At 45.0% G+C, this 27,564-nt stretch overlaps 1 protein-coding gene across 1 annotated transcript in view; it reads right to left on the minus strand.

Moving 5' to 3' along the window:
* CPZ (carboxypeptidase Z) overlaps nt 1-26,498 on the minus strand; it is a 35,341-nt gene extending 8,843 nt beyond the window's left edge. The window contains exons 1-7 of the mRNA XM_009993089.2: nt 26,411-26,498; nt 14,458-14,481; nt 12,878-13,252; nt 11,873-12,085; nt 9,671-9,867; nt 8,561-8,722; nt 1,789-1,947 (exon numbers count right to left, since the gene is read on the minus strand). Coding sequence (XP_009991391.2) covers nt 1,789-1,947; nt 8,561-8,722; nt 9,671-9,867; nt 11,873-12,085; nt 12,878-13,252; nt 14,458-14,481; nt 26,411-26,498 — 1,218 coding nt within the window. The remainder of the gene's footprint in view (nt 1-1,788; nt 1,948-8,560; nt 8,723-9,670; nt 9,868-11,872; nt 12,086-12,877; nt 13,253-14,457; nt 14,482-26,410) is intronic.
* Nucleotides 26,499-27,564: the final 1,066 nt, after the last annotated feature.

Genomic DNA, 27,564 nt, shown 5'->3' on the forward strand with positions numbered 1-27,564 from the left:
TACCAGGAGGGACACAGGGCGGTAACGGCACCCAGACACATTTTCAAACATGGCAACCTGGTTTGAATGTATTTCACAGAGTTCGACTTTTTAATTTCTGGCCATTGTATCTGCACTGCAGCCAAGGGTGCAAACTTGCCTCATTTCTCCTTGCATGACAAATTCGACAGGTCAGTGGTCAGAACAAGGGTTATGGCTAATGTATGGCAGCTAAAACAAGCTACAATATTTCAGGATGCAGGTTCCCCAGCAGCAGCACCAGCTGCAGATGACGTTACTTAAATGCAAGTCACTTCACAGGTACAGGTTTTGTAATTTTCTAGGCAAAATTTAAAGTGATACTGGCAGTGCTGCTAAGGTTCCTGCGGTGACTCATTAAAAAAATTGGGTTTAATTGAGAACATCCCCAGCCTTTCCCTGTATGTTTCAAATTTCCAACTTTGTAGCTGTCTTCCCAGGCTTTGCAGCCACTCACTATGCAGCAGCCACTGGTGTGAGGTCCTGTGTCTTAACACTGTCGCAAACCAAGGATGCCATTAGGGCTTGCCCAGCTGAGCGCTGCATCGGGATGGAGCACTGTGTATGCGTGACTGCATCGTTTCACTCCAAACTCAAGTGTTGTCTCTGACTGGAGATGATAGAGGGACTGCTGTCCTTCCATCCTGCAGGTGAACTGCTTCATAAGGCACACATGGCCATATTTCTCCACCATCTACACGTAAATCAGGATACCTCCAGCCCAGGTGATAGGATGTAAGTGCACAGGTTTATGGTTTCCTCTAGTCCTCACCAAGAGTTTCTGTAGCTTTCATTACCACCAACCAGATATTTCTTATACGGGCTTTTTACTGTGCAGAGCCTGGTCCATTTTTCTGCTAAATCATCATTGCACATGCATAGTCAATAGGTATTGTACAGCTCAGAAAAGATGAATTGATATAGAAAATGCATAAGAGTCATGAATGTTTAAATATTTAACAGGTGCTGGTGAGAACTGTCATTTTACAAGAAGTCAGCCCAGAGATGTGCTCAAAGATAACGGATGCTTCAAGATCAACTTCTGACTTTTCAACTGATGTTTGTTATATAAAGAACCACTTTTTCTTAAGAGATTGGGGACATTTTTAACATACACTAGAAGGCTGAAAAACTAGCTGTTGTCCTCGTGGGCATGTTGGCAATGAATATTAGATTGAGGAAACTAAAGGGAAGTAGGAAAGATGGCAAAAAATTTCACAGAAGATTTACACTGAGTCCCAAATGGGGAACTTTCCAAGAACAGAGATGGAAAAACCCATTCTCGTTCATCTGACCGAGAATAAATGTTACAAGGCTGCCACCATATGGCAGGCAGCCTTTTTTTCTCCCTTACAGATTTCAACAGAAAATAGCCCTGCTAGTCAAGCTTGTTCCTTTTCTTCTGGAAATCAGTGGTAAAAATATCATCACCTTCACTCTTTACATAGTAAAATCCTGGCTTTTCCGAACCTGTGCCTTGTCAAATCATGTTTGGCCTCACAAAACATGGATAAATCTTTACGCATTGAACTGATAGTTGTGTAAAAGAGCCTATATTTTAAAGCACATTAAGTACATAAAACATTTTATATATGTATATATACATGCATTATGTATATAAACATGTGATTTACTACATACTTGCATACATATACACACATGTATACAATCTAAATGATTCAAAGTTTGTTACTTGTTAAAACCGAAAGTTTCCGTAGTTCCCTATATGGAAACCATATCGATATGATCACCCTGCAAAACCAATGTTACCTTCTCATCAGGTGTGGGGGAGAACATTTTTTCTTCCATAGGATGCCTTGAATAGTCGTAAGGATAGGTCACAACCAGCTCACCCCCATGGAGGCTGGCAGAGAGCACGAATGGGATAGACCTCAACCACTTCATGACTGCTTTCGTCTCAGGGGCCACCTGAAATCAGGAGAAAAAAAAATCTATGAGTAGTTATGCAGCTCCAAAGGGATTTGGTCCTGGGCAGGACGAAGGCTAGCAGAGAAGGGAGTGTGTCAGACAGGTGACAGTCGCCGAGGGAGAGGGCGCTGGCCTCCCATAGATGCTCAGGCACCACCCCCTCCCTCCCCCGGCACTCCAGAGGCTTCTTCAACCCCTTTTCCCGAGGGGCGACCCGCGGACCCGCCCCGGCGGTACGGCTGCTGGGGGTCACAGCGGCCCCTGGTGGCCGGGCCCGGCAAGCATCCTCTGCTCCTCCCTACCACACCTGGAGGTGTTCACGGCCAGGTTGGATGAGGCTTTGAGCAACCTGGTGTAGTGGAGGGTGCTCTTGCCTGTGGCAGGGGGGTTGGAACTAGGTGATCTTGAAGGTCTCTTCCAACCCTAACCATTCTATGATTCTATGATAATTTGCAGGAAAAAAAACACACACCACATGACAAACAAACAAACCAACCGATCAAAAGTCCTAAAGACCTGTAGAATCAGGGTTGCAGTAACAGTAATTCCTATTTGCTTTGGATCAGTCCCTATTCTGGTATTGCTAAATCACAGCTTTGGAGATGCAGTGGGTTGCACAAAACGAGGTGTGGAGCAGAGGAAAACACTGGGAGGCAAAGGTGCACTGTGGATGTATTACACCTCCCAGCAAAGGGTCTCAGGAAAAAGCCATGTCTAAATACAGTTTTACCTGGAACGATTTAAGAAGACTATTTAAGAAGATAGAGTTATTAACTGAGTCCTCCTAGTTTTCAGGTTGTCGTAAAACATCATCCTGTAGTCGCTGAGCTGAACTGGTGCCCTGAGCCATCTCAGCTGTGCTGTTTGAAAAGGCTGTGTCTTGTACTGGGGAAGAAATAGGAATCTGAGGTTTCCTGCTGCTCTAAGGTGAATCATTAAACCAGTAGTTTGTGGTCGGCATATGGACACAAGTCAGATTGTGCCCCTTTTCCTCAGGAGAAACAGCCCAGGTCATCTATCAACCCAGTGGCAGCATCTGAATGTCTGTGTCACCACTCCTTCAACCTCAGTATTGTAAAGAGGTGACTTAAAAGTAAGATGTGATGTAACAGATAAAGTCTGACCAACTCCGGAACACACAGAATGTGCTTTGCACACCAGAAACCCAACCAAAGTTTTGTGTACAATCGGGAAGATTAGACACAGAGTTTCCAGGAAGGGCATGACCTGAAAAACCTTTTTAAAAAGGCAGATAAAGGGCACTCTGAAAGGAAAGGACAAACATTCTGCACTTTTTGCAGTCCCACACATCCACTCACAAAACACAGAGGAGGAAGGAGAAAACAACCCACCAGGCTCCGTGACAAGGAGCGTGGCAGTGTCCATAGAACGCTACCTGCAGTGGTCAAAGTATTTGCTCTTCTGGGCTTTGTACAGTGCCCTGGGGTGCTCTGATAACGATCCTTATCCCGAGGGAACTTGAGACTGAACCAGCCACTCTCAGGTGAACCCTGAAAGTGCTCTGTCCCTCCTTTGAGCCCATCTCTTCTGAAGAGCAGAAGACCTCAGGTGACTTGTAAGGGGCTGTAAGTGACACTGCCTGTCCCATGGGCCCCTGCTTTGGGGTTCGTGGGGTGGCTGAGGGGCTGGCAACAATCCTGCATCCTGCCAGCCCCGCAGCACCAGCTCTCCCCAAGAGGATCCTGCCCCAAACTCCCTGCAGCCCCCTGCCCTGCAGCTGTCCCAGCTCCCTCTGCCCAGCCAGGGAGGGCATGGCTGGCACTAGAATCAGCCCTGCTTTCAAACAGGAGTCTCTGGCCTCAATAAAATGATTTTAAAGTTGCTTCTGCAATTCAGTGGGTGAGGGTGAAATGCACAGTTTTACTCAGCGAGCTCCTAAATTCAGTCCCTCCCCCCGACTAGCCAACGTGCTCACTAGATACCTGCACAACCCGCGAGACACCGCTGGGTCACAGAGCCAACGTGTCATTGAAGTGAATGTTTTGGAAAATCAGGGCTTTCAATGTCACTATTTTTATCCTAATAGCATTTCAGTGACATCACGTACAGTGATTAAGACTTTGAAAAGTGCACATCCTGGTTCAGCTCCACCAGATGATATCAGATGCTGTCTGTGTCACTCTAGCCTTTGACTATCCATAGTCTTTTCCTTTAATGTGGGTTTTGTGGGTTTGATTTTTTTTTTTCACCAGGGCTCTTGCTTTTTAGTCAGAGGAGACCAATTTAAAGTATTTGTCTCACAAGAACAGTTTGGGGCACAATTAGAAAACAGCTAAATTATTTCTGCGTAAGTACAGAGAATGGCCACTACCCTTTTAAAATCTGAATCTCATTTCTGTTGATTATGCTCCAATTACTCACTGTCTCCATGGCTTTCAAAGATTTCTTTTTTTGCCTTTTAGAAACAATCAGACTCATTTTTCTAAAGACTATGCCAGCCTCCATGGGCACAGACTTCCAAATTCTGTTTGAATCAATCCAATTTAACTGACTTAATTTCAGATGAAGCCCGAAGTCTCTCAGTCTGAGCCACTCAGACCACTTATTACAATAATTCCTGACAGCGAGGAACGAAACGTGCTGTACAGCGAGGGTTACGGGGAGGCAGGAGCTCTCCTGAGTTTATGGGATTGGTTGGGAGCTCGTTTTCCATTTCCTGATCTTTATACAATGCCCTGCAATACTCAGATAATTACTTTAATAAGGGAGGTACTAAACACTATTAAGTAAATGAAAGCTGAGGGGCTAGTGTTGAAACATCCAATCTAGTGCTTTTGCATGCACAAAGCCGACTACTGTAAGAGCCATGGGTTCATCTGCCTGACAAAATTGAAGCTTATTATGGGAGAGCTGATTTGGCTGTCCTGTGATACCACCGGCGGCAGAGACTCAAGGCTGGGAGAATGCTCACTGTGAGGTTTCCGAGCCATGTGAAACTGCAGCTGTCAAGGAGATTTTGTGATGCCATCCAAGTCACAGGCAAATTTTTTCCCTGGTTCGTTCTGCAAAGCACATAGATTTGGAGATGCTTTGGGTGTTGTCTAGGTCAGGACCCACTTGGTCAGGAGAGCATCTAGAGATTCCCTGAGGTTTGGTGCTGTAAAGAATGAATCATTGGACCAGCAGCTTATTTCAATTTCTCCTTCAAAAACCGAAAAAGGTTTGCAGGAGAAGGGATGTATTTATACCCTGGGGTCTGCACCCACTGAGGCAGAGCTCAGACAGAGGGTGGTTGTGTGTCAAGGCTTCCTGTCCCTTGTCTGTGGTGACAGACAACCCAGTGTGACTGGCACGCTGTATCTGGGGCAGAGCTGGCCACGGCAGTGGAGTAACTGCAGGAGAAGTGTTAGGCTGTCTCCATCCAGCCCTCTAGAAACAGCTATGATGTTGCACAGCATGTAAGAAAGCTAAATAAATAGTTGTGAAAATGACTGCTGCGACTGGCTGCCTGCCACTGACCATCCCAGAGACCATCAGAAGGACCAAGGCAGAAGCAGGACTTGGAGGAGGGAGCAGGGAAGCTAGAGTCAGAAAATCCAGAGCATGATGGGGATTCTGGGCTTCACAGTGTGGGACAAGCTCACAGCTCGCACCGGCTACTGGCACAAAGAGGGGCCAAAGCCATGCTTGCCCTTCCTCAGTGGTGTTGGGCCTTCAACCCTGCACCTCTGGACACAGAGAGAGCGTGGGCATATGGCTGGAAGGAGATCTCCATCCCTTCCTTCATACCTCGAAGTCTGCTGCACAGCCACTATGTCCAGTTCGAAAGGGCAAATGCAGCTTTCCTGGATACCTCCATGGAAAACCAAAGGCATTTTCAATTACTATTTTAGACATGCCATGCACTCCTGTAGCTTGTCTGCATGTAGCTTAGGGGACAATACAGCCCATGAAAGAGATCCCAGGGGACTGGCACCCCCACTCCTGATTCTGCAAAAGGCCATGCAAAGAAAGGACTCTGGTAAGTGAGATGTTACAGACACAATTTCACTCGTCAGCCACGTCTTTGTGAACAGGCTGGTGGCAGTGCTTGGTGAGCTTTGTGGCTGAGATACACACCTTGGCAAGAACTGAAGTCAATGGTTGCGAGTTCACGTTCTGAAGATGGTGAACAAATCCTTGTAAGCATCTGCCTCAGGAAAGCATATACATTGATGTGGATCAAAAAGCCTGGCAGACAACAAACCTGCAATTGCATGGAATGGCCAATCTTGACAAAGTTGAGATCAAGGCAGTGCTTGCTTTCAAGTCAGGAACCCAGTGAGAAGCTGTGACCAGGAGAGACGGGCTCTGCAAGAGGGTCTGAAATAGCCCAGTGACTCCCAGTAAGCTCGGAACATATATATATATATATATATATATATATGTAGTGATTGTTTTATTATATATTTTTGTTTTAGCAAGGTCTTCTGAGTAAATATTACTTTGTGTAGACAAAAGCTGGCAGGTTCCTGACTAACTGAATAATCTTGGATTGCTCTGTGGGAACAGAATGACAGATACTGAACTACAGTGAGCTGTATTCAGAGAGTTCCTGTGAAACACAGGCATCTCCAGTCGAGGTCCCGTCTTTAGAGTACGAGGAAGAGGGTTTCGTAAAAAGAGAAAAGGGATGGCTCCAAGCCTCAGCCCTACATGGGAAAGCAAACCAGGGAGACCAGCTAAGACACTGTAGTGCACCCAGCTCAGAGCTCACACCTGCAGTGCTCAGGTCCCCTCTGCAAACAATGTGGTTTCGCACCAGGTATCTGCAAGGCTACACCATTCATTTGTTGAAGAAAACTTTGTTTGATATCTACACGTGGTTCTTAGATGTAGCTCAGGGGCTATGAAAACTACTGTACACGAGCGGGGTGAATCAAAACTATTATCTCTCTAGACTTTTCTCCTAAAATCTTTTTTTTCCCATCTGTTTTCGTTTGACCTCCGGCTCTGCTCCACATGCTCTCAACCTTTCTTGCCCATCTGAGGTCTGTATTCTACTTGCACTTAGCAGCTTATTGTTATCTGTCATTATTCAGTCAAAAGTTGGAAACTATCAAGCTTATGACCTTATACTCATGTAGAAATCTAGTGACACGAGCTGGAATCTGAACAGTTACATGTGCAAAATAGAATAAACATCTTGACCTTAGTTATGCCAAAAATCAATGGTCTAATACAGTGTGCATCACTGAGCTTCTCACAGACTTGCATCTTGATATGTACAATATCCTGATGAAGTAAGGTGCTTTTATCCAGATTTCACTGCTGTGAAATGGGGTACCAAAACACTGGGCCAGCATCAGAAATGCCTTTGGAATTTAGACTTGGCCTCATACGAGATCACCTGTGGCAGAGTAGAAAACTGAAGTATGGTCTCTCAAATCTTCTGCTGATACACCAGCTGCTGAAATAACCCTGTTCCCCATGTATCTGAGGCTTTGTGCTAGCAATAAAAATTGAATTAGAATAAAATGAGTTTAAAAGCAGAAGAAAAGAGGAGCTCCCCATATCAGAACTACTGATTTGGCTTCCTGTGTTTCTTCTTCTGTTGTTCAGTCTGGAGAAGAGAAGACTCCAGGGAGACCTTCTAGCAGCTTTCCAGTACCTAAAGGGGGCCTACAAGAAAGCTGGAGAGGGACTTTTGATAAGGGCATGTAGTGACAGGACAAGGGGCAATGACTTTAAGCTCAAAGAGGGGAGATTTAGATTAGATATAAGGAGGAAATTTTTTTCAATGAGTGTAGTGAAGCACTGGAACAGGTTACTCTGAGGTGTTGTGTCTTCCCCATCCCTGGAAGTGTTCAAGGCCAGGTTGGATGAGGCTTTAAGAAACTTGATCTAGTGGAAGGGATTGGAACTAGATGATCTTGAAGGTCCCTTCCAACCCAAACCATTCTACGATTCTATGATTCTTTTAAGGGGAACAAAGCTCCCATGCGAGTTGTCAGCATCAGGGGCTGCCAGACTGCCAGCAACATAAGTGAGATGGAGCTTTGCATTCCTGGACATCACATAACATGAAGCTTAGTGACGATGAGTGCGAGGCCTTTCAGTGCTGCCTCCATCCTGCTCCCCGGGATGGGAGGTGGCAGCAACTCTTCTCCCAGCACCACTGCCGCCTGACAGGCTGCTTCCATTGCTCCAGCTGGTTACTGTTATCTATAAGCATCCTTTATGTGTAAAGCTGATGCCACACAGCTTCACATGAAGCCTTTGTATGTTTTCCAAGACAGAAACCACTATTGTTTCAGACCTGTGCAGACCTTAGTGCAATGAGAGCCAAATCCATAAAGTCTTCTAACATACTACTGCAGTTTAAATCACTAATGATGAATCATTACACATTTGTGACCCTTTCCACAAGTAATTATTCTTAATCTAAAATAGTAAAATCTAAATTATCCGCAAATTTTCCCAATGATTTGTGACATCTGCTTCTTTGGCCAGACCTGCACCAGGATTTTTCATGCCAATTCTGAGCCTGTCCAGTTCATTCCTGCTTATAAGACGTGATTACCAGAAAATAACTTCAGACCAAATGATTTCAGGTTCTGAATTCCTGAGTTGCTCTGTAGTATACGTGATTTATAAAATGTGTAATTCATACCTTACCCCACCAGTAGGATTGTGGAATGGGGATGTGGTCAAGGCGGGCCCCACGAATCCCAGCTCTTCTGTATGCCTCAGATGTCAAATCGGGGAAATTTCTGTTCAGGTCCAAGTTCTGAGCTGTCTGTCGTCCAATGACCCATCCGTTGTAACCAGCTCCCTAATTTGTAACATAGAAGCCAACCTTAGAATAACTTCTTGTCTTGAGATATCACTTTGTAGAAATTGTTTAAAATGTCATTTTGATCAAGGGGAAGTTTTTAAAGAAGTAAAATGAAGACATCTATATTGTTAAAAACCCACACTTACTAGTCATTTTTTATCCCCATGATCACTAACGCACTAACTGGCACACAGGAAGCATTTCACTCACCAGTGATGTGACTCATGAGAGGAACAGCAGTTTTTTACTCAGCACAGAGCAGTATGCAGAGAGGATTAGAGGAGGAGAAAAGGAAAATACAGCTAATGCTCCAAGATAAGAATGCAAAAACCCCAGACTCGTACAGCAGACAGAGCTCACCACACCACACCACCAACGCAGAAAAAGAACCGTACTGTTTTCATGCTAAGGGTGCTGGCAATAAAAGTGAGGTGAAAAGAAGAATGTCAGGTAACATATAATAGAAGTTTTGCTTTCACAGGTCTCCTTCAGGCACCAGCTGATCTCTGAAAACTGCCATCTGTTATTAAAGCATGATAGTACAGAAAATATTCACATTTTATTATACCTGCACAAGAGAAAGAATACCTGTTTCACACTATTAAATTATTTCCTTATAAAACAATTTAAAATTCATTAAAGTGAGTCAGTGGGCATTTTGTTCTAGAACTATAGCAGAGAATGCTAAACGTGTGAAAAAGAAACACAGTCATTTCCACTTTATCACGTGCAGGCAGCAAAAATGACAAACATAGCTCTCATCTCCTCTTAGTTCTGTTCACGTCATCTTTGGAAAGCAGCCTACCACCAAACTAGCCTGGGATTCTGACTGCCAGTTCTCAACACTCCCTCCTGTACGTGATGCTCCCCTCCCAGTTCGTCCTTTCCCATGGGGAATTTTAGAAACATGAAGCACTGAGCATTTTCTTGTAAAAAATCTTTTACCTCTTCTGCAGCCAGTTCATATCCATCAGGGTTGAGTGAAGGTAGGAGATGAATTCTGGTGTTATTAATCAAGGTCTGGATGCGAGGATTCCCAAGAAGATACTCCGAACACAGATACTGTGCAAGGTATATTAGCAGTTCTTTCCCTACAACTTCATTCCCATGCATATTGCCAATGTACTTGAATTCTGGCTTGACTGTGAAATATGAAGTAATGAGATGCTTTAATTTGATTATATCTGGATGGCTTCCAAAAGCAGAGTAACCCAAATAGCTTATTGATGAGTCAGAAAGTTTTATTTACAGTAATTTCATGCATACATTCCTGTAAATAGCACATCAGCTCCAGGTGAACTTCCCTCCACTAGAAGTCAGTTCAGCGACAATTTAAATAGTGTGAAATAAAGTAAGTCCATACTTTCAGGATCCCAAACTGTAAGAGGCAATCATTGCTCTGACCTGTTGCTGGACTCATCATTAATTGAGAGCAAAGAATCCTGCAAACAGAAAAGTCAAGCCCTGGCTGGGAAGGAACAAAATACACCCCTGGCACTCTCACTTACCTTGGGCAGCTTCGATGCCTTATATTGTCACAGATCCTAGAAACGACCGGCAGATGTGTAATATATTTCCCCTCTATTTGGAACAGAAATTAGGTTGTGCATAAAAAGTAGCCGTTAGGCTAAATAGCCTTGGAATAAGACTATTAGAAACATATAACTTCACAATTCCCCGCAGTTATTCTCTCAATTTCCGTCCTTCCTTAGAGACTAATGGAAAGTAGAAAATAGACACACTTTGGAGACACCCTTTCTTGCCTATCCCTTCATCTTTGGCTTTGATCCTGGCCAGCCTCAAGTACTATATGCTGGAGAGGGCTGGCACAGAGCTATTATGCCAGCTTGCTCAGGCTGGCAAATTCTCCACCTCTAGAGCTATTTCCATCCTCTTTTATGCTGTCCTGAGAAACATGAAACAACAGATTTAGAAGGAAATGCTAGGTAACATTTTAAACTGCCATCTTTTATCATGCCATATCACAGTTTTAGTTTAACAGCCTGATCCATAGGCTTTGTGTTTTCCTGGTGAATGGAGTAATCAGCTTAAAAAGACACCTGCAACTTATTTTCTTTACACAAGAGCGGAAGAATGATAGGCCAGAGTACAGTAATGTAGATCTTCGCTCTGTTAAAGACATCTACTGGCATCTTGATGTGGTTTAAAGGCACCTCAAAATATCTCTACACCATGCAGGGCAGTATGGCTGAGAGTAAACAAAGATAAAACCAGCCTTCGCTGTCTTCTCTGCCGAGAAGCGACCTGAGGCTCTGGGTACGCAGCAATAGCTGTAATAGTCCACCAGATTTAATCAGCTACTATATTTGAGCTTTGAGCTGGGAGCTGGTAACTGGAAAATAATACCTAATAGTTCCCAAGAAAATGATCTGAATTTTGAAGAATTTAGAACATTTAAAAATCTGGCCCTTTCTATCTCAGTGATGAATCTACAAATTAGAGAACAGCACTGTTCTCCTTTGTAGAAAAGTGTAGAGGACTCATATCCTAAAGGTATTCCGGTGCTATGATAACATAAATTCCTGGTGTCATTCACCTGTTACAGTGACAGATATTGCACTGACCCAAATCTCTGCTCAGGAAGATTGTTTTCTGTGCTGTATTTGCCCTGTTTTGGTGTCAATGTCCTTCTGTGCCTGAGGCCTTCTCACCACTTGTACATATATTAGGATGTGAAGGACTATGTTTAGACTAGGCACAGGCATTACTTGTAGGAAGTGTGTAGGGTTTGATGATACAGTGATAAATAAAAAGAGACTGAGGAAGTGGTAGATGACGGGAAGGGAAGGTCAGCAACAGAAAACTCTCTAAACTTTGTTGAATGCTGGACAGAAGTAAATAACAGCCATATCACTGCAACCAAGTACGTGGTCATACATCTAAGAATAAGGAATGTCAACCATGGTCATAAACTGAGGTCATAAAGTTATGAAATTGCAACTGGACCGTAATTGCTACAGGGAATCACCAGCTTTTGCTGTAATTTGAGATCACAAGGGAGGAGAAATGTTTTTGAATCAGTGCTTTTTACAGTTTAAGCGATATCCCATTAAAAGGACCTGCTTTCACTCAGATGAATCATTTGGAGTTCCCTCAAACAACCTGATCAATACTGATATAACTCACGCAGTTCATGGTGTCCAGGCTTGGTTGAAAACTCAATCACAAAAAGATCCTTCCCTTCAAAACTGCGACCTATGCTGTAAGTTGTTGCAATATGGGAGCATTTAGAAGCAGTCTTCTTCAATGTGCTCACCATTTGGGAATATGAATGGTGTTTGAACTGAATAAAAGTGGCTGGCAAGTCTGAAGGCAAATCTTCCTCCACTTCTACTTCTCCTGCAAAGAAAAGTTGTAAGATAGTGTTTAAAACCGTGGTGCTCAGAGGACTGCATGTATGCCTGCACTTTTCCACAAAAAAAAAAACTTTTTCAGCAGTAGAATTATAGAAAATACAGCTGCAATGAAAACCTTCAATCTATGCAGTACATCCTACGTTGTTTATTGTGGCATATTTTGTTTGCAAAACCGTATTAATGCATATGCACACTGACAAAAACTTTGTGCAACCTCCAGTTATAATTTGGACTTTGGCATGCTTAGCACATTTTAGTCACAAAATGTGCAGATCTTTCCATTTGAATTTAGTGGATCAAATTCATTTTTTATGAAATTCAGCTGTCTTCAGCTATCTGGATCTTCTTTACATAAACAAAAATCTATGACAATCACTAATGAGATTATTTTAATGAGCTGTTAAGCTCATCAAGCAGTCATGAATTTATAAGAGCATTAAAGTTTCAGTTTTAAAATGCTCCAAATACACAGACAGCTATCACACAGGGCAGGGCTTATCTAAATGCACACTGGCAACCCAAACATCTACCTCTGAGCTGCCTGTCTGGATGCTCTTTGTGTATGAGGGAGAGAAACAGATGTTTCTTGAGCACAGTTTAAATAAGTGTTTAAAACAGGTGGAACAAGATGAATTGCACCTTACCGACGTCTATAAAAATGACAAGCCAAGATGACAAGCGGAGAGGTTTTCTGCTATGGACATGTCAAGCTGAGCGAGACGAGACCCTTCCCATCTAAACGAGTAAGATGTGCCAGCAGAGCTTCCTTCCTTACCTCGCAGCTTTGCCAGCGGGTCAAAACACCCTTCTTCTTCCCCCGCGAAAAAGCGGTCACAGTCTAAGAAGTAGGGCCAAGCCATGTCTATTGCATCGAAAGCAGGGAGGCAATTTTTTTTCAGATTTTCACAGACATGCCTGCAGGGCTTTATAACTTTGTCCTTTTCACACTGTGGGGCCAGCACAGAACAGCCCAGGAGCCTCAGGTCCGGATTGCATTCTCCCTGGAGCAAGTTGTGCAGCACACTGATGAGAATGTACTCAGAGCTGTACTCAATCACCTCTCGAGACTTCTGATCCAGAAAATTAGGATACATCGTTTGAGTGTAGGCAACATCGGTACAAGAACTTAAGGCGATATCCACGCATTTTGCTATGAAAAGGAGATGAACTCATGAAAAATAACTTGTTTCATCCACACTCTGAATAGTTCAAAGACAACATGACAAATAACACTTTCAATGAACTTATTTTTTTTGTTCACAGATAGACTGGAGGCAGTTTGAAATACTCTCAAATGAGTTTGATGTCTAAAACCACTTATGGAAAGATGATAGAAAGTATGCTTGGTCTGGAGATAGACTGCAAACAGTTTGATGCAAACAGACGTCATTTGGAGTTGAAAGAGTATCTGACAATTTGATGGGGCATCAGGGGTTATCAGATTGATAAACATGGATCCTAAAACAAGATTTATTTTGCCAATTTAATACCTGAACAGTAATGAAAGACCAAATCCCTGGCCAGAAAACACTGGAGTACCTGGCCCACAAGGGAATTCGTTTAACAAATAACTTGTAAATCACAAAAATTAATAAAGCCTGGCTTCCAAAGGAAAGGCTGTCTCATACTCAATTAAATATTACTTAATTTAAATTAAGAACACAGTTTGAGCTTATTAAATACCAGAGAATCCATAAGAGAGAAAAATCTCTTGTTGAGGTGTGAATTTGCTTGTGTCTAAAGTGGGAACCCTCCGATTCCTGAATAAAGTATATTTGAGGTACCACTCTCTTCCCTGTCCTTAACTTTTGGTATGGATTCAGAGATGAGGTGTGAGATGACATAGGTATTTTTCTTTAGTGGGGAAGGTATCAGTAACATATCTCTCTTCTCTGCTTGGCCACACAAAATCTGCAAGACTGAAACTGCGACCCTTCTGGGAAGTTTGATTGAAATTGCCCAAAGAGTTCCAAAGTTGTTCTGGGACTAGATTCACAGACAAGAAGGCCCATAAACATGCTTACATGTAAATTCTCATAAACCTAATACATTTTAAGAAATCGGATTAAGAGATCCTAGGAAGGATAAATGTTGGTAACACCTCCAATTTACTCAGAGGTGAAAAGGAAGTAACAGAGAGATGTCTCATCATAAAACTACTGGCTATTCTAATCTCTCTGGCTGGTAACAAATACCATTGTTACAGAAGCAAAATCCTACCTTGTGTGAAAGAGATAACCTCTCTAGAAACAAGATCTACTATAGCACCAACATTAGAAAACTTGTTAGGAAATAATTAAGAAATACTTAAGGTTTTGAGATTCTCCAAGGACAGCGAGCAAGGTCACCTCATACCTTTCTGTACAGTTTGGCATTGACCTGCAAATAAAGAGGAAAAAAACGGCATTATGGGGCAGATATGCATGGTATGTTTTGTTAGGAGTTGTCCTATCTGGTAACTCTACAGCGGCAGCCACAGCTCTGTGTTCTGACATCCAGCCATACCAGGGACAAGCACGTATTCCCAAAAGGCACATATTACATATATATACAAGAAGAAAACAACACCAAAAGGATTATTCTGTTCCCCTTTCTGGCTAATCAAGATGAAAGACCATTGATGGAAAAGAAGTATAGGTGAATCCCTCCAGCAGCTCAGCTTAGACACTCTGGAACCCCAGTAGCCAGGCTCAGATTGCCCAGCAGCTGGCCTCTGGGTCCACTGGTCTCCCATGTCTTGCCTCATGCACTGACACACATGCTGATGTCTCCGGTAGCTGGGCCAGATCTAGGGTCTCACTGGCAACCAAGCCCCAGACACCATGGTCTTCCCACTAGCTGGCTTGGACCTCCTGGTTCCTCCAGTAGTCAACTCTGAGACCCTCCAGTCTCTTCAGTATCCAGCCCAGGATCACAGCCACTCAAATACTCAGCTCCTAAATCACTGCTTGTCCAGTTTGGTGTTTGCCAGCAACTGCACATGCTGATGTACACATGCCAGGCACATGCTCTCTGGTCCCTCCAACTGCTGCACCCCAAATGCACAAGCCCCTCTGACCCGTGGTCTCACACCAGGCATGTGGAGTCCCATGTACCTGCATCCACACACAAAAAAAGTGACCCTCACCCAGGCAAAGAGTTGGAAATGTAGTTTAATAAGGAGACAGGACAGACTGCAGGGATCAGGTGCAGGGCATGGCCAGACAAGCACACTGACCAGCCAGTCTTTGGTCCGCTTTGAAAAGGGAGAACTTGACAATACATCTGATGAGTGGCTGTGCAAGAAATCAGGCTTATGTTGGAAAAAGACATTGAGCTGCCCAGTCCTGACAACTTGACAATACTTCTAGGTGCCTAGGAAATTTCACTAATGATAATGTAGGTTTTTAGTAATCTGGTTTAGTCTAAAAGTCCATATGAGCCCTTCTGTATCCCAAGATGCCTTACAGATCTTCCCCTAACAAATCTACTGGACTCACAAAACATATGTGCATATCTTTCTTGTAAAGCAATTAAGCCTTTGCTGGATATGAAGGAATGTTATTTCTTCCCCATCCTACTTCATCCTATCTCTAGCAACTGCATTTTATAATCTTTTTAATAACATCTTAAAACTAATTATTTCCCTCCCCAACTACTCTCACGGGAAAGCTTTTCCAAAAACTCACTCCTCTAATGGCTGGAAATTGCCTTTTAATTTCCTGCCTAAAAGTATTCTGGCCAGTTTATAGCCATGTGTTGTTGTGCCAGCATTGTCCTTTAGCTTAAATAGCTGTCTGCACTCCCTGGTGCGTGCCTTCATCGTGTGTTTGCAGAGAGCAACCAGATTCCCTTAGCTTTCTATTTACTAGGTCAAATAAACTAAACTCTCCTGATTTTGAAGGAACGTGGTTTGATGACCCAGGAGAGGCCTCTTTTGCTCCTGTACGCAATGATTCTATATTGCCCTTCTCTGATACTGGCAACTAAAGAAAAATATTGCTACCAAGGTACTGGAGATGTTTTCACCAGCACCTCATAGGAGTTCAGCTGTTATGGGCAAGCTTTTTAAACAGCAACGGGACTGTTTTCTTGTGATGTATTGGGGATCTAGCTATGTTACTGTTTCTTCTAAATCATACTGGAGGGATAAGCATCTAGCTTCTTGCTCAGTGAATTGAGTATTTGTCCTTATAAGACCAAATTCATTACATTTTCTTTTTTTTCCAACTAAGGAAAGTTTAAACTTCTACTCCCAGCATATTTATTTAAATATAATCATCTGCTTATGTGTTGCTAATAAGTTGATTATTCTTTAGCCAAAATAAAATCATTATAATGAGAACACCATTAACCTTGGAATTTTATCTTGGAGGGAGATATTTAATTGGAAACGAGTCTAATTCTATATTATGAATCGCCATTGATCCACATTACCTCATAAAATAAATGAGGGATCAGAACTAGCAGAAACAGCCCATCTCCAACACCAGCAAATCCTGGTAAACAACAAGCTGAAAAAATTTATATCCATACAAACTCCTTTCCTGGCTTGGTACATGATGCTAATAGCAATAAACAATACCTGGTTCATCAATAATGCCTTCTGATACAGGATTTTAGTGTTTCCCTTGGTTAGGCACAATCCTCTCAGTGAGTTGGTTATTAATGTCAAGGCATTTCTAAAAAGCTTCATCTCAGCCAGATATTGCATGTAGTTTTACGTCCGGTGATAATGGAGGAATAGCATTTTGTACAATGCTAGCTGGGAAAGAGAAAGGAGCGATTGCTTGTTAGTAAGACTCCAGCAATTAATCCTGCTGATAAAGTTCGATGTCGCTTCCTCCCTGAGTGTGGATTGTCTTATTTCCAAACGCCATCACACCCACAACAAGTTGTGAGGCCTTGGACACAAGTCTGGAGCCAGCTAATACGGAGGGGAAAACTTGGCGTGGATGGGACCAGCCTGAGTTCAGCCACGTCCCAACGAGCAGAGTGACGCTATCTCTGGTTATCACCAGGGTCATTAGTAAAGAATCCCCTTCGTTACCTTGAAGGGTGGCTAAGAAATAGTTAACATTTTTTTTTTCCCTGTATTGTATTGTAGCTATTATTTTAGACTAGAGGGTCGTGTGTGCTGAGCACAGCTCTTCATGGGTTCATTTGGGGAGTCTGGACGGTCTTTCTACAACTGCTCATGTTTTCTCCAAGGTAAGAGGCATTTCCCCTCTGCTGGCTCCATGACCAAGCTACAAATGTCCTTTCTGTTTGTCTCTCTGACATGCACTGATCAAATAATGAAACTGAGGCACACACAATCTCGCGGACCACTATCACTGTGCAGGAGTGCTAGAGCCATCAGTCACTTTGATACGTGGCACAAACCTATACTCAATGCTGTCTGAGTATTCTGCTTATTCAACTGGAGCAGAAAGGTATTCTAGCAACACACTGGAACAAGCAGAGGAAATCAAAGGGAAAATACTGCAGGCAAGGTCTGGGCATGGTGCTGCTGCTTCTCCCTTCTCTGGTTCTCCAGGCAGCGGCCACAGTCTTGCTGCATTTAGCAGATGCCTCTTTCTGCTCAGCTGGCCAGAAGGAGAGGTGTTGGGAAACAATGGATGGCAGAGGCATGTGAAATTTTGCTAAGTCATATGCTGTAGCTGGCTTCACAAGAGGCCTGGATCGTTTTGTGAGCAGGGGTAGATGTGAGCACAGGAGAGGTAAAGACAGCTCTGGTTTCAGACTGCCTACTACCTGGCTTCTACACGTTGTTATTTTTACCACACTTAACAGACAGAGGCAATCTGCTAAGCAACATGGCTATTACTTATTAACAAAAACTCTGACTGAAGAGGAAAGATTTATTTTTTAAATGAGGAACCCATACCCATGTAAACCTTTCCCATGGCAACTGAAGTTGTTCACCTCAGTATGTGATAAGCAGGGGTGATTCTTCAACAAAGGATAAAGCTTTTCCACTACTTTTGGCCCAGGATGTCCCTTGAAAGCTCGGAGCTACCCAAACTCACTCGTTGACTAGCAGCAGAACTGACTCCTTCCTCCTGGGTCCTAAACCTGGATCTAAGCCTCAACTTTGATCTGAGCCTCAGCTTCGATATAAGCCTCAACTTTGATCTAAGCCTCACATTTTTGCAGCATACCGTCCTGTTTTCTCCCTGTCTCTCTCTGCCAGAGACATCTGTGCAGCTGCTTCTGCTGCCTTTGAGGCCAGTTCTGCCCAAACCGTAGCACCTCTCCCCACCGCAGCCCCCCGCAAGCCGCCACGTGAGCCATACGTCGACCACGGCTCTGGCATGTAAACACCCAGGAGTGAAACAGCTTGAGCCTTCAGGTTATTGGGAGTTAATATGTGTAAAAGCAAGAGAGAAAAAATGTGGTTTATACTAGACCTCGCTTTACAGTGAGTCTTAAACGTGTATGTCTGCTGATGTGATGTTTGGACTTCTCCTATGTTTCCCAATGCCAATGCTTGCATATGTTTTGGAGGGTGCGGCTCTGCAAGGGCCAAAGATAATTCTCCAGTGCTTGTACTTATATAAATGAGTGTGGATGCACGTAACTGGGCCAGGGCCCGCCTGCCTGGAGAGCAGCGGCAGGAAACTCTCGGAGGGCAGTTCCTGAGCCGCAGGCTCTGCTCCTGCAGCCCCGCACCTCAGAGTCGGGGTCTCTGCACACAGAAATGACCAGCAAATCCCCGTCCCCACCTGTTACAAGCTCTTTCTGTCAAAGTTCCAGCAATGCCAGCTAGAAGAATTCGTCCGCTCCCTTTCTCTTTTTGTAAGAAGAATGACAGGCAATGATATAGAGTGTTCCTCAGGTCTCCAGATTAACTTGGCAGGCTTCAGTTACTGCTTCTTCTGTGCTTGAAAGAGCCTAAACCTCTTCCATTTTTTGAGCAGAGGCTTCCCTGGTCTCAGGGAAGACAGTGCTGCCTCCTCTCACAGTCCCATCTGCAGACAGGTTGGTACAGAGAGACCTTTTTCTTCCTGACCCAGAGCAGCCTTTTCAACTTTTGATGTTTATTTTTCTACTCTAGATATTCCACCAGAGCTACAAAAGTCCTTTCAGTAGCACAGCTTCTATTTCAGAGTATGGCTAAAATGATTTATTGAAGAGAAGAAAAGCGATTTCAAGCTTTCTGAGCTCTCTCTATAATATACGCTTCTGGTTTTGATTTGCAAAAGCAAGCTTGAAAATCTACAATGCAGCACATACATATTTTACTGCCAAGCTTACATTTTTTCCCCTTGATGATTCAGCACTGAAAGCAGCAAGCTGCTGTGATTAACCCTAACCCAGACAATAGAACTCAACAGCTACTTCCAGTGCCATGGCTTGGCCACTTGCCTTTTTGAAAGCAAGGCCAACTTACGCGCTTGAGGATATGGAATAAGCCCAAGGGCCAGTCTTAAATTCAAAATAGCTAAAGCATTCAGTAAGGCTTGCACAATGCATTGCTATGACTGACAGACTGAACAAGATTAGATCATTTATCTTGTACAGACCAGCATATCCCCCTACCAGCTCTCTGGGTTTCTTACAATATTGTTTTAAACTGGAAGACATACGTAGGAAGACAACAGCACCTTCAAAAGGCAATGCACAGCCTGCCTCTGGAGCCAGCTCCTGGCTACAGCATGAGGACAAGAGCAGGACAAGATCCATTATAGAATATTTTTGAGTATTACCGTACACAATAATGGACCAGAATCACCAGGACGTGAGTGTGGGATGAGTGGAGAAGTAAGGGGACTAGTGGCAGAGGAATGGGGCAGTTGAGTAGCTTGGATGGAGGGAAGATGGTTGAACAGAAAACCCAGGAGAGATGGCAAGCTACATATTTAAGGCACGCATGCAGGGGCAGAAGTGGAGAAGATCACCAGCCACAGAGGAGGAATTCCAGGAAAACTGGAAGACAGATTGCAAAATGCAGCCCACATGGTTAGCTCCTTTTTCTGGATAACATAAGAGCTTTTGTGAGTAGAGGACTGAATTCCTGTTACTAATCTTCCACTCCAGCAATTGCCGTAGCTGCCCCAGGAGAGCGACGAGTTTACAAATGGGCAGAAGCCATAGGCAGGAGCGACATGCAGGCAGTGAGACAAGCCCTGGTTTAGCCCTGTTCCCTCACAGGAAGAAGCCGGAAAGCACCTGAAAGAGATTAATGCCTAATCTGCCTTCACTCTGCAGAGCGACATCACAGCAGGAAGATGCAAGCCCGTGTCCGTTATTAATCATCCTTCTTTCTAACCCACCTGCTGCCTGGTATTGGGTTAAACACTCATTTTTATCAAATTACTGAAGGTGTTCCCACAGCAATGATACTGGAGTTGGCTCTTCCAGGACTGTTTCTTTCCCAGGACCGGTCTGGGGCCCGTGAGAAGATGCTGAAGCTTTCCCGTGGGTGATGGGAGTTCACGCAACCTGCAGACCACAGGTCAAAATCTGTGCAGATGCACACCAGGACCTGCCACTTGGCAATGGCTCAAAGCCAGCCTCCGTGATGGCAAGTAGTTCTCCCCATTTCTAATTGTCCAGATGCAACTCAAACAGGACTGCAGTTGTAGGACCGTAAAAGAACTGAGGAAAAGCATTGCTGTCTGCCTGTCTGTCCCCACCGCCTGTCTCAGTACCTCTAATGACAAGATTCCTTGTGCCACCCCAGCTGTGACTCTGGCCATTAAGTGCTGCTCCAGGGAGCCTTCCAAGCTGAAAATCCTGATGAGAAGAATATTTCCCAAACAAAAAATGCTTAAGAGCCCTTTTTTTCTGGCCTCATCTGAGATGTTTTCCCAGTTGTGAAGGGAAAAACTACCAGCTGGGAAAACAAATCACAAGGAAACAAAACCAACAATGACGACAGCAAAATGGCCCAGGAGTTGCCAACTTGCCTGAGGACTTGCTGGGCTGTACATGTGGCTGGGCTGCTGCTGAACACGCATTCGCTGTGCACCGAGATGATCTGGAGGCATCTAGAGACCATCTCTCAGTGTTTGATCAACAGAGGAAGGAGAAATCAGCTCAGATCTGGGAAATGCTGGCATTAAAACTGGGCCGATAAGGTGGAATAGGTCAGGGAATCTCTACAACTATCATCTAAAGGATCAAATTTTTGTCAGGGTGGCTGGAGAAGGGTGAAACCACTTATTAGGCTGGTAATCTGGAGCTGTGATGGCTCCATAGCTTTACTTCATGACCATATACTCTTTATAGCTCAGCTCCCACTGTCTAAGGATGCAGTACTAAGTGCTTTGGCCAACTGCTTACCACAGTCAGGAGTTTACCTTTGAGTTGGTTCAACTCTGTTGAATGCCACTGGGCAGAGGACCATGTCTGAAAAATTGAGATTTTTATCTTCGGTGCTACAACCCTTCTGAAACATTTACCAAAGCATCATTCCATCCTCTTTAGACACAGTCTATGCAGCCCCCTGGCATAAATCCATCTTTTCATTAGTTTAGATGTATGAGAACCATTGTAATTAACATCATATCTGGTTCTTCTGTAGGTAGTTGAGTTATAGGCAAATGTGGTATTTTTGTGTTACAAAAGATTGACAGTTAATTCAACAGCCTTGACTAAAATCCTAATAACACTGAAATTTTAAATCTGTGTCTTAATCTCATATTGTCTCCTAGAGAGACGTGTCCTGTTATAACCCCATAAAAATGAAATAGTGCCAGTTAAATCAATGGAGTTACGACACGATAAACAAAGGGTTTGAAATTTCAGTTTTATTTCTCCAAGGGGCAGAGCAACCCTAAGTCTTTAAACTCCATTTACCTGTGACAGCTGCGTCCAGGTGGGAGAGTGACTGTCCAAACAAGACTCAGCAGTCATAAAAGCCCTGGGCCATGAAAGCCCAGCAAATAGACCAGGACATGGCCCACCAGCCTCAAACACCATGTTCACATCATGACTTCTGTGTGGTATCTCCATACTCAGTCCGCCTCGCCCCCCCCCCCGCCCCCAACCAATGACACCTGTGACATTCATCCAACATTCAGGCCAAGCTTGAGGAGAGGATGGCTCTCATGGCCCGAGCAGCCCAAAGGGGACTACAGTAGCTATCAGCCAGCCAGCACTTCCAACCAACCACTGATTGACTGTGTGAAGGGAAAGGCAATGTCTAGAAATGCTAAAGGGAATTAACCATTAATGTCACTAAGTCTTGCTAAAAGCTTAGCTGTGCCTTAGGACAGGGGAGATTTTGTTCAAGTTTCGACTTCTATGTATTTACACACCCACACTTTAAAAATGTCTGCACAAGTATTCTGAAGAAAGCTTTGCTTTCACGCATAAACTATTTCAGCAGTAAAAGGATATACCTGTGTATTATATTTTCCACATAAACTCACTTGCCCCACATAAGCGGCTGTTTCTGATCCCATTTCCCATGTTAAATGTATCTGAAGATTAGTGTTGCCTAAAATAATAGTTGTGTAGAAATACTAGAGTCAGCGGTGGGAATCCAGAGCAGCTCACATGACTCAGTGATTAAAACCAGGTTTGCAAGAGTTGGAATTTCTCATCTTATGAGTGTGCATTATGTAGATGACAGTTCTGTGGTTTTTTGTTTTGACAAGACTTGGACACATCCATCTCGGCTGCAGCAGGCAAGATTCCTACAGCTTGGGCTTCCCCACACGTGGCAGCATGGTGATGTGGCCATGCGTGCTGCCTGCGCCCACCTATGTCAGGCATGGCGGGGTGAGGGGCTCAACCAGCATCACCAGCTCCAGGCAGAGGGCATCCCAGCCCACTGCCAGGGCACCCAGTGCAGCCACACGAGACAGCAGCAGCAGCTGGCGAGGCTCTGCCTCTGTGTGTGCACACACAGACAGAGGTTTCACCAGGAAACGAGGATTAGAAATATGCACACCAAGTGAACTAGTGGTCCCATGTAGCTGGGGCCAGCGTGAAGTTCATGGAAGGTGATGGCTTGTCCTTTTGTCACTTAGCAACAAACCACGGCTTACTATGGAGATGGAAATGTCAGAGAAGGAGAGGGAAATCATAGAATGGTTTGGGTTAGAAGGGATCTTAAAAGATCATCTAGTTCATCTGCCACTAGAAAGGTAGAGCATCTGCATGTGAGGCCAGTTTTTTAATCAGTCTGACTTTCCAGAAGAAAACCAACTTTACTCGATGCCACGGTTTAGTGAAGAGCCAGTGCCACGAAAGCTGTAATGGGCCCCTGAGGAAACGCAGTACCCCTGCCCCTCAGCCTGCCGGATTTTCCCTCCCCAGCTCTCTTCTTCGTTCCTCCCCACTCCCTCCTGTTCCCAGTGGTTCAACTCAGAGACCCTCAGGATGGGGCAGCGTCCGGCTCGGGCGCAGCGCGAGCCAGGGCGATGCGAAGCACCCAGGTGCGTGGGAGAGGAGGAGCCCCGCAGGTGCCGAGGGGCGCCGGGGCAGCCCCGCTCCAGCCGCTCCCCCACCTCCGCGCCTGCGCACCGAACAGCTCCGCTCCTCGGAGGCGGCATCTGGCGGGCCATCTCGTGCACTCGAAGCACCCAAAACTCCGGCCTCCCCCCGCAGAAGCCGTCTGTACAGGCTGAGGAGCCCACACGGTGGCACCACAGACGGCGGCGCGGCCCCGAGCCGGTGGCGGAGGCGGAGCGCCCGGTGCCCCGTGAGGCGGCGGGAGCGGGGAGCGCCCAGGGGTGGCCCCCCCGGCTCAGCTGGTAAGCCCTGGGGGCTGCCACATGCCCTTCAGCACTGCCCCAGATGTCCTCAGCAAAGCACTCCCTGCACACGGGAGATCAGGAAAGGTTGTCCCGCTGTCGTTTTGCGGCTTTAGCGTGTCCCCCGGCAGCACCGCACAGCCCCGGTTGCACGGAAAGTCGCCAGCTTTTGCTGTTCCAAGGCTTCAGCCTGCTTCTGCTCTGGTTTTGTTGTCAGTGATGGTAAAGTGCTGCATTTAACTAATTACCTCTGGAATACATCAGTCAGCAGCAGAGACTTACACCACTCTGCCATAAAACAGGAACCCACACTATCAGCTCCCTGCACCAAAGGCTGGCCACCTTTCCGGTGAAAGATGCTGAGCTGTACTTTTCTTACCCAAGCTAGAGGCTAAGAGGCCAGTAAAACTCCTTATGGTCTGGAAGCGCTGCCTCGCAATGGGGCAACGTAGCATCTTATCACTGGCAGGAGAGACAGTGGCTTATTGGCTTCCCAGGGATCCAGGACACAGGTGGGGAGAAGGGACCTCTCTCAGTGCTGTGGTTCCCAGCTTCTGCTCGAAAAGTTCCCCTCACCGTGTGTGTGATGGCTGTGTCATGTTGTGGAGCTGATTGCCAGTAACCATCATTTTACTAACCAGAAAAGCACAAAGCATTTTGTAAGGATCTTGGTATTGTTCGTCGTGTTTCATTTTGATTTCTTCTTTAACAAGAAAAATTAGTCACGGCAGAGCAAATATGAGCAAGAAGGCCAAGCAGCCTGCAGAAACCAGTTCCAGCCTTGCTCTGAGTCAGACAGTGACACTGGTTCCCACTGACCTTCTCTCCTGCACGAGCAGCTCCAGGCTGGTCTTCTCGCACAGTGCACCGCTGGCCTGGCCACTGAGATCCATGGAGATCTGCACAAGGGATCCCAAAGCAGGGAAGAAGCTCCTACTGCTACCGCTGAAGATATAACCTAGTGCCCTGGATGTTGAGAGGAGACCCCTGCAAGGTCTCCTCATGAACATATTCAGCATCACAGCCTCCTTTCTTTTCACGTGGCCTGACATGACCTTATCTTCCCTTGAGACCTGGCAGGTCTCTCAGCATCCAAGCTGCTGCTACTTTATTCCCAGGTCCAACATTCTCCCAATGTGAAGTGTGCCCCTTCCTCACATTGCTCGCCCTGTAGCGACGTTGGCAGCTCACTTTCCCTACCACTAGCCATGCCTTTAGGGCCACATTCAGCAGTCTAGTCCTACCACATGCAAGGTGTATTTCCATCTCCAACCTTTCCTCAAGCCCTCCTCTAAAGACAGTGCAGTTGCCAATATACACAAAACATTCTGCCACAGCAGAATTACCTCTCGATGATCCCTGTGTTTGTGATTCCCAGGATTAATACCCCACGGCAAAACTTTGATCAGCTGGAACTGGAGCAGAATCATACCTCACAGAGAAAGGGCATGCTGCAAACCACACAGCCTCTTCCTGTAATTGGCTGTAAATAGTCTACAACACTTCTCTTTGTGCAGCTTTATCCAAAAATAAAATCCCTTCAGGCTGTGGTAGACCTCACTTTGATGTTCGTGGGAACAGCGCTCTCAAATTATGTGCAGTACACGGCACAGGGACTGCATTGGGAAGCAGTTCAATGCCTGTGACAGTCTACGGCTTATATTTAAGCACTGAAATATAGCTGAACTTCCTTGGGTAACATTAAGGTCAGTTTCAGGTTAACTTATGCCTTCCTGTATTCCCATAAATAAATATTTTTCTGAATCACTTTGAGTTTGAACTCTCTGAAAATAGTTTTCCTGGAATAGACTTTGCTAATACATTGGAATTCAGCTCTCCACTGTCCCTACATAAATGAAATCTGAATTAATCCCACTTCATTAAAAACACCATGTGTTTTAAAAAGATACTGTTCATATTTTTTATTAATCAGCTGACTACTGAACCAAAAGCTGTCAATCCATTTAGCAGCATGTTCCTATCTAACCTTTATTCTGATAGGCAAATCTGCTTTTCCAGCCAATCAACTCATGCAAATTCCATATTGCTTATAGCAAGCTAAAACACACCCTACAGCTGTCAGATCCTAATAAATCTTCTCATACTTTGGACTTGAAATAAGTGACCTAAAGCTAAATGTAAGGAGAGGATTTTTTTTTCTTAAGCAGAAAAGCACACAGAAGGTCAAAAGTTCATCTTCTCGCCAGCTGATTACCACGTTCCTGGAAGGCAAGGCCAGAGATAGGGCAAATCCTCTGCATTCCCCACAACAATGAGGGGGATCTTACCGACTGGGAACTCCACAAATTGACAGAAAGACATATCTACATGTGGCCTTCAAAGACAGCGATGGGCAAACATTATGTTCCCTTACATCCCAGACATGTTTTTCTGTTGCAGAGCCACACCACCGCCTGCCTTCCCATCCACGCTTCCCGAACACAACCCCAGCTTTGTCACCAGCAGCCTGCACGTTTCCAAAGAGCTGATCCCCTTGTCTCTAGGGTAGAGTGACAGCTCCTACCTCCCTCACCTCCAAGCTGGAGCCCTTTTCTGTCCTCATCCCCAAGAGAAGGAAGGAGAGAGGAAGGGGGAATTTTTGGGGTGGTTAGCCTTACCTAGGGTCTCCTGGCCGGTTTCACAGCGGGGTGCTGGCTGGGTGGCCCTAAGCAGCCCGCCGAGGAGCAGCAGGAGCCTGAGGACCATGCTGGAGCCCGTGGCGCAGGCAGTGCAGTGATGTGGCACTCACCGCCCGGTGCAGTGGCTCCTCGCCCAGAGCCTCGGCGCGGCTCTGGCTCTCCAAGCTGCGGAGGAAATCGGTGCACTGCAAGGGCATGCCCACGACTCAACTGTGTGTGCAGTCCAGGCGTCAGATTTCAGCTAGCGTTTGAGCTTGGAAAGCAAAAGGCTTTGAGGCAGAGAGGGAGGAGGAATGAGCTCCCCCTCCCCTCTGCCTCCTGACCGTCTCCCTCTCACCACCCGGTTTACAATTTCATAAACAGTTGGAGCGAAGGGGGTCCCTGCAGGGATGCGCCTGCTGCTCCTCAGCCAAGGATCCCGCGCCTTTGGTCTTCATACGGCAGTTTTCCAAAGGGACGTGGGAGCTTCATTAAAGCATGTCTTGCTGAAGCTGAGAGCGACTGCCTGGAGAGAGCAGGGGGAAAAGAGGCAGAGGAAAACAATCGAAAGCAACTTGCCTCCCAAAGAATGGTATTTCATAACCCACTGAACTGCAAGTTCAAAATGCAGCACAACGGTGTAGGGACTCTAAGCTACATTCCTCCAGCACAGCGAGAATGAGAACTCACAGAATAGCCACCAGGATCCCCTTCTGCATGCTCCTCCTGGGTAATTTACTTAAGATAAGATCCAGTTTACAGAAGTAAACTTGGAGGTATATTAGTCTTTTCTGTCTATTCTTAAATTAATAACCTCACAAAAACGTAGAGAACATCGCAGAACAACAATACAAGCTTTAAGTGGATGAAAACTTTCTATTAAGTTTATCTTAAATTGATTTTGGTTTTAGTTTTCGAGTTATTTTTGGGGAGGATATTTGTTTTTAAACCGAGAAACATGCATTGAATGTTTTTATCCCTATGCAACAGGTCTGGTGGAGAAACTTGCTTTAGGTAGGAGGTGAACTCCCTGTTTCTTATCTACACATAAAAAAAATATATTTTTCCATCCTTATTGCAGAAAAAGAGATTTTTCTTCAAAAATCTAGACCAAAACTGACCAAAGCATCCTGCCTTTCCAGGTAGCGTGTGTG

The sequence above is a fragment of the Tauraco erythrolophus genome, chromosome 5, assembly GCF_009769465.1.
Source record: "Tauraco erythrolophus isolate bTauEry1 chromosome 5, bTauEry1.pri, whole genome shotgun sequence".
NCBI classification, from domain to species: Eukaryota; Metazoa; Chordata; class Aves; order Musophagiformes; family Musophagidae; genus Tauraco; species Tauraco erythrolophus.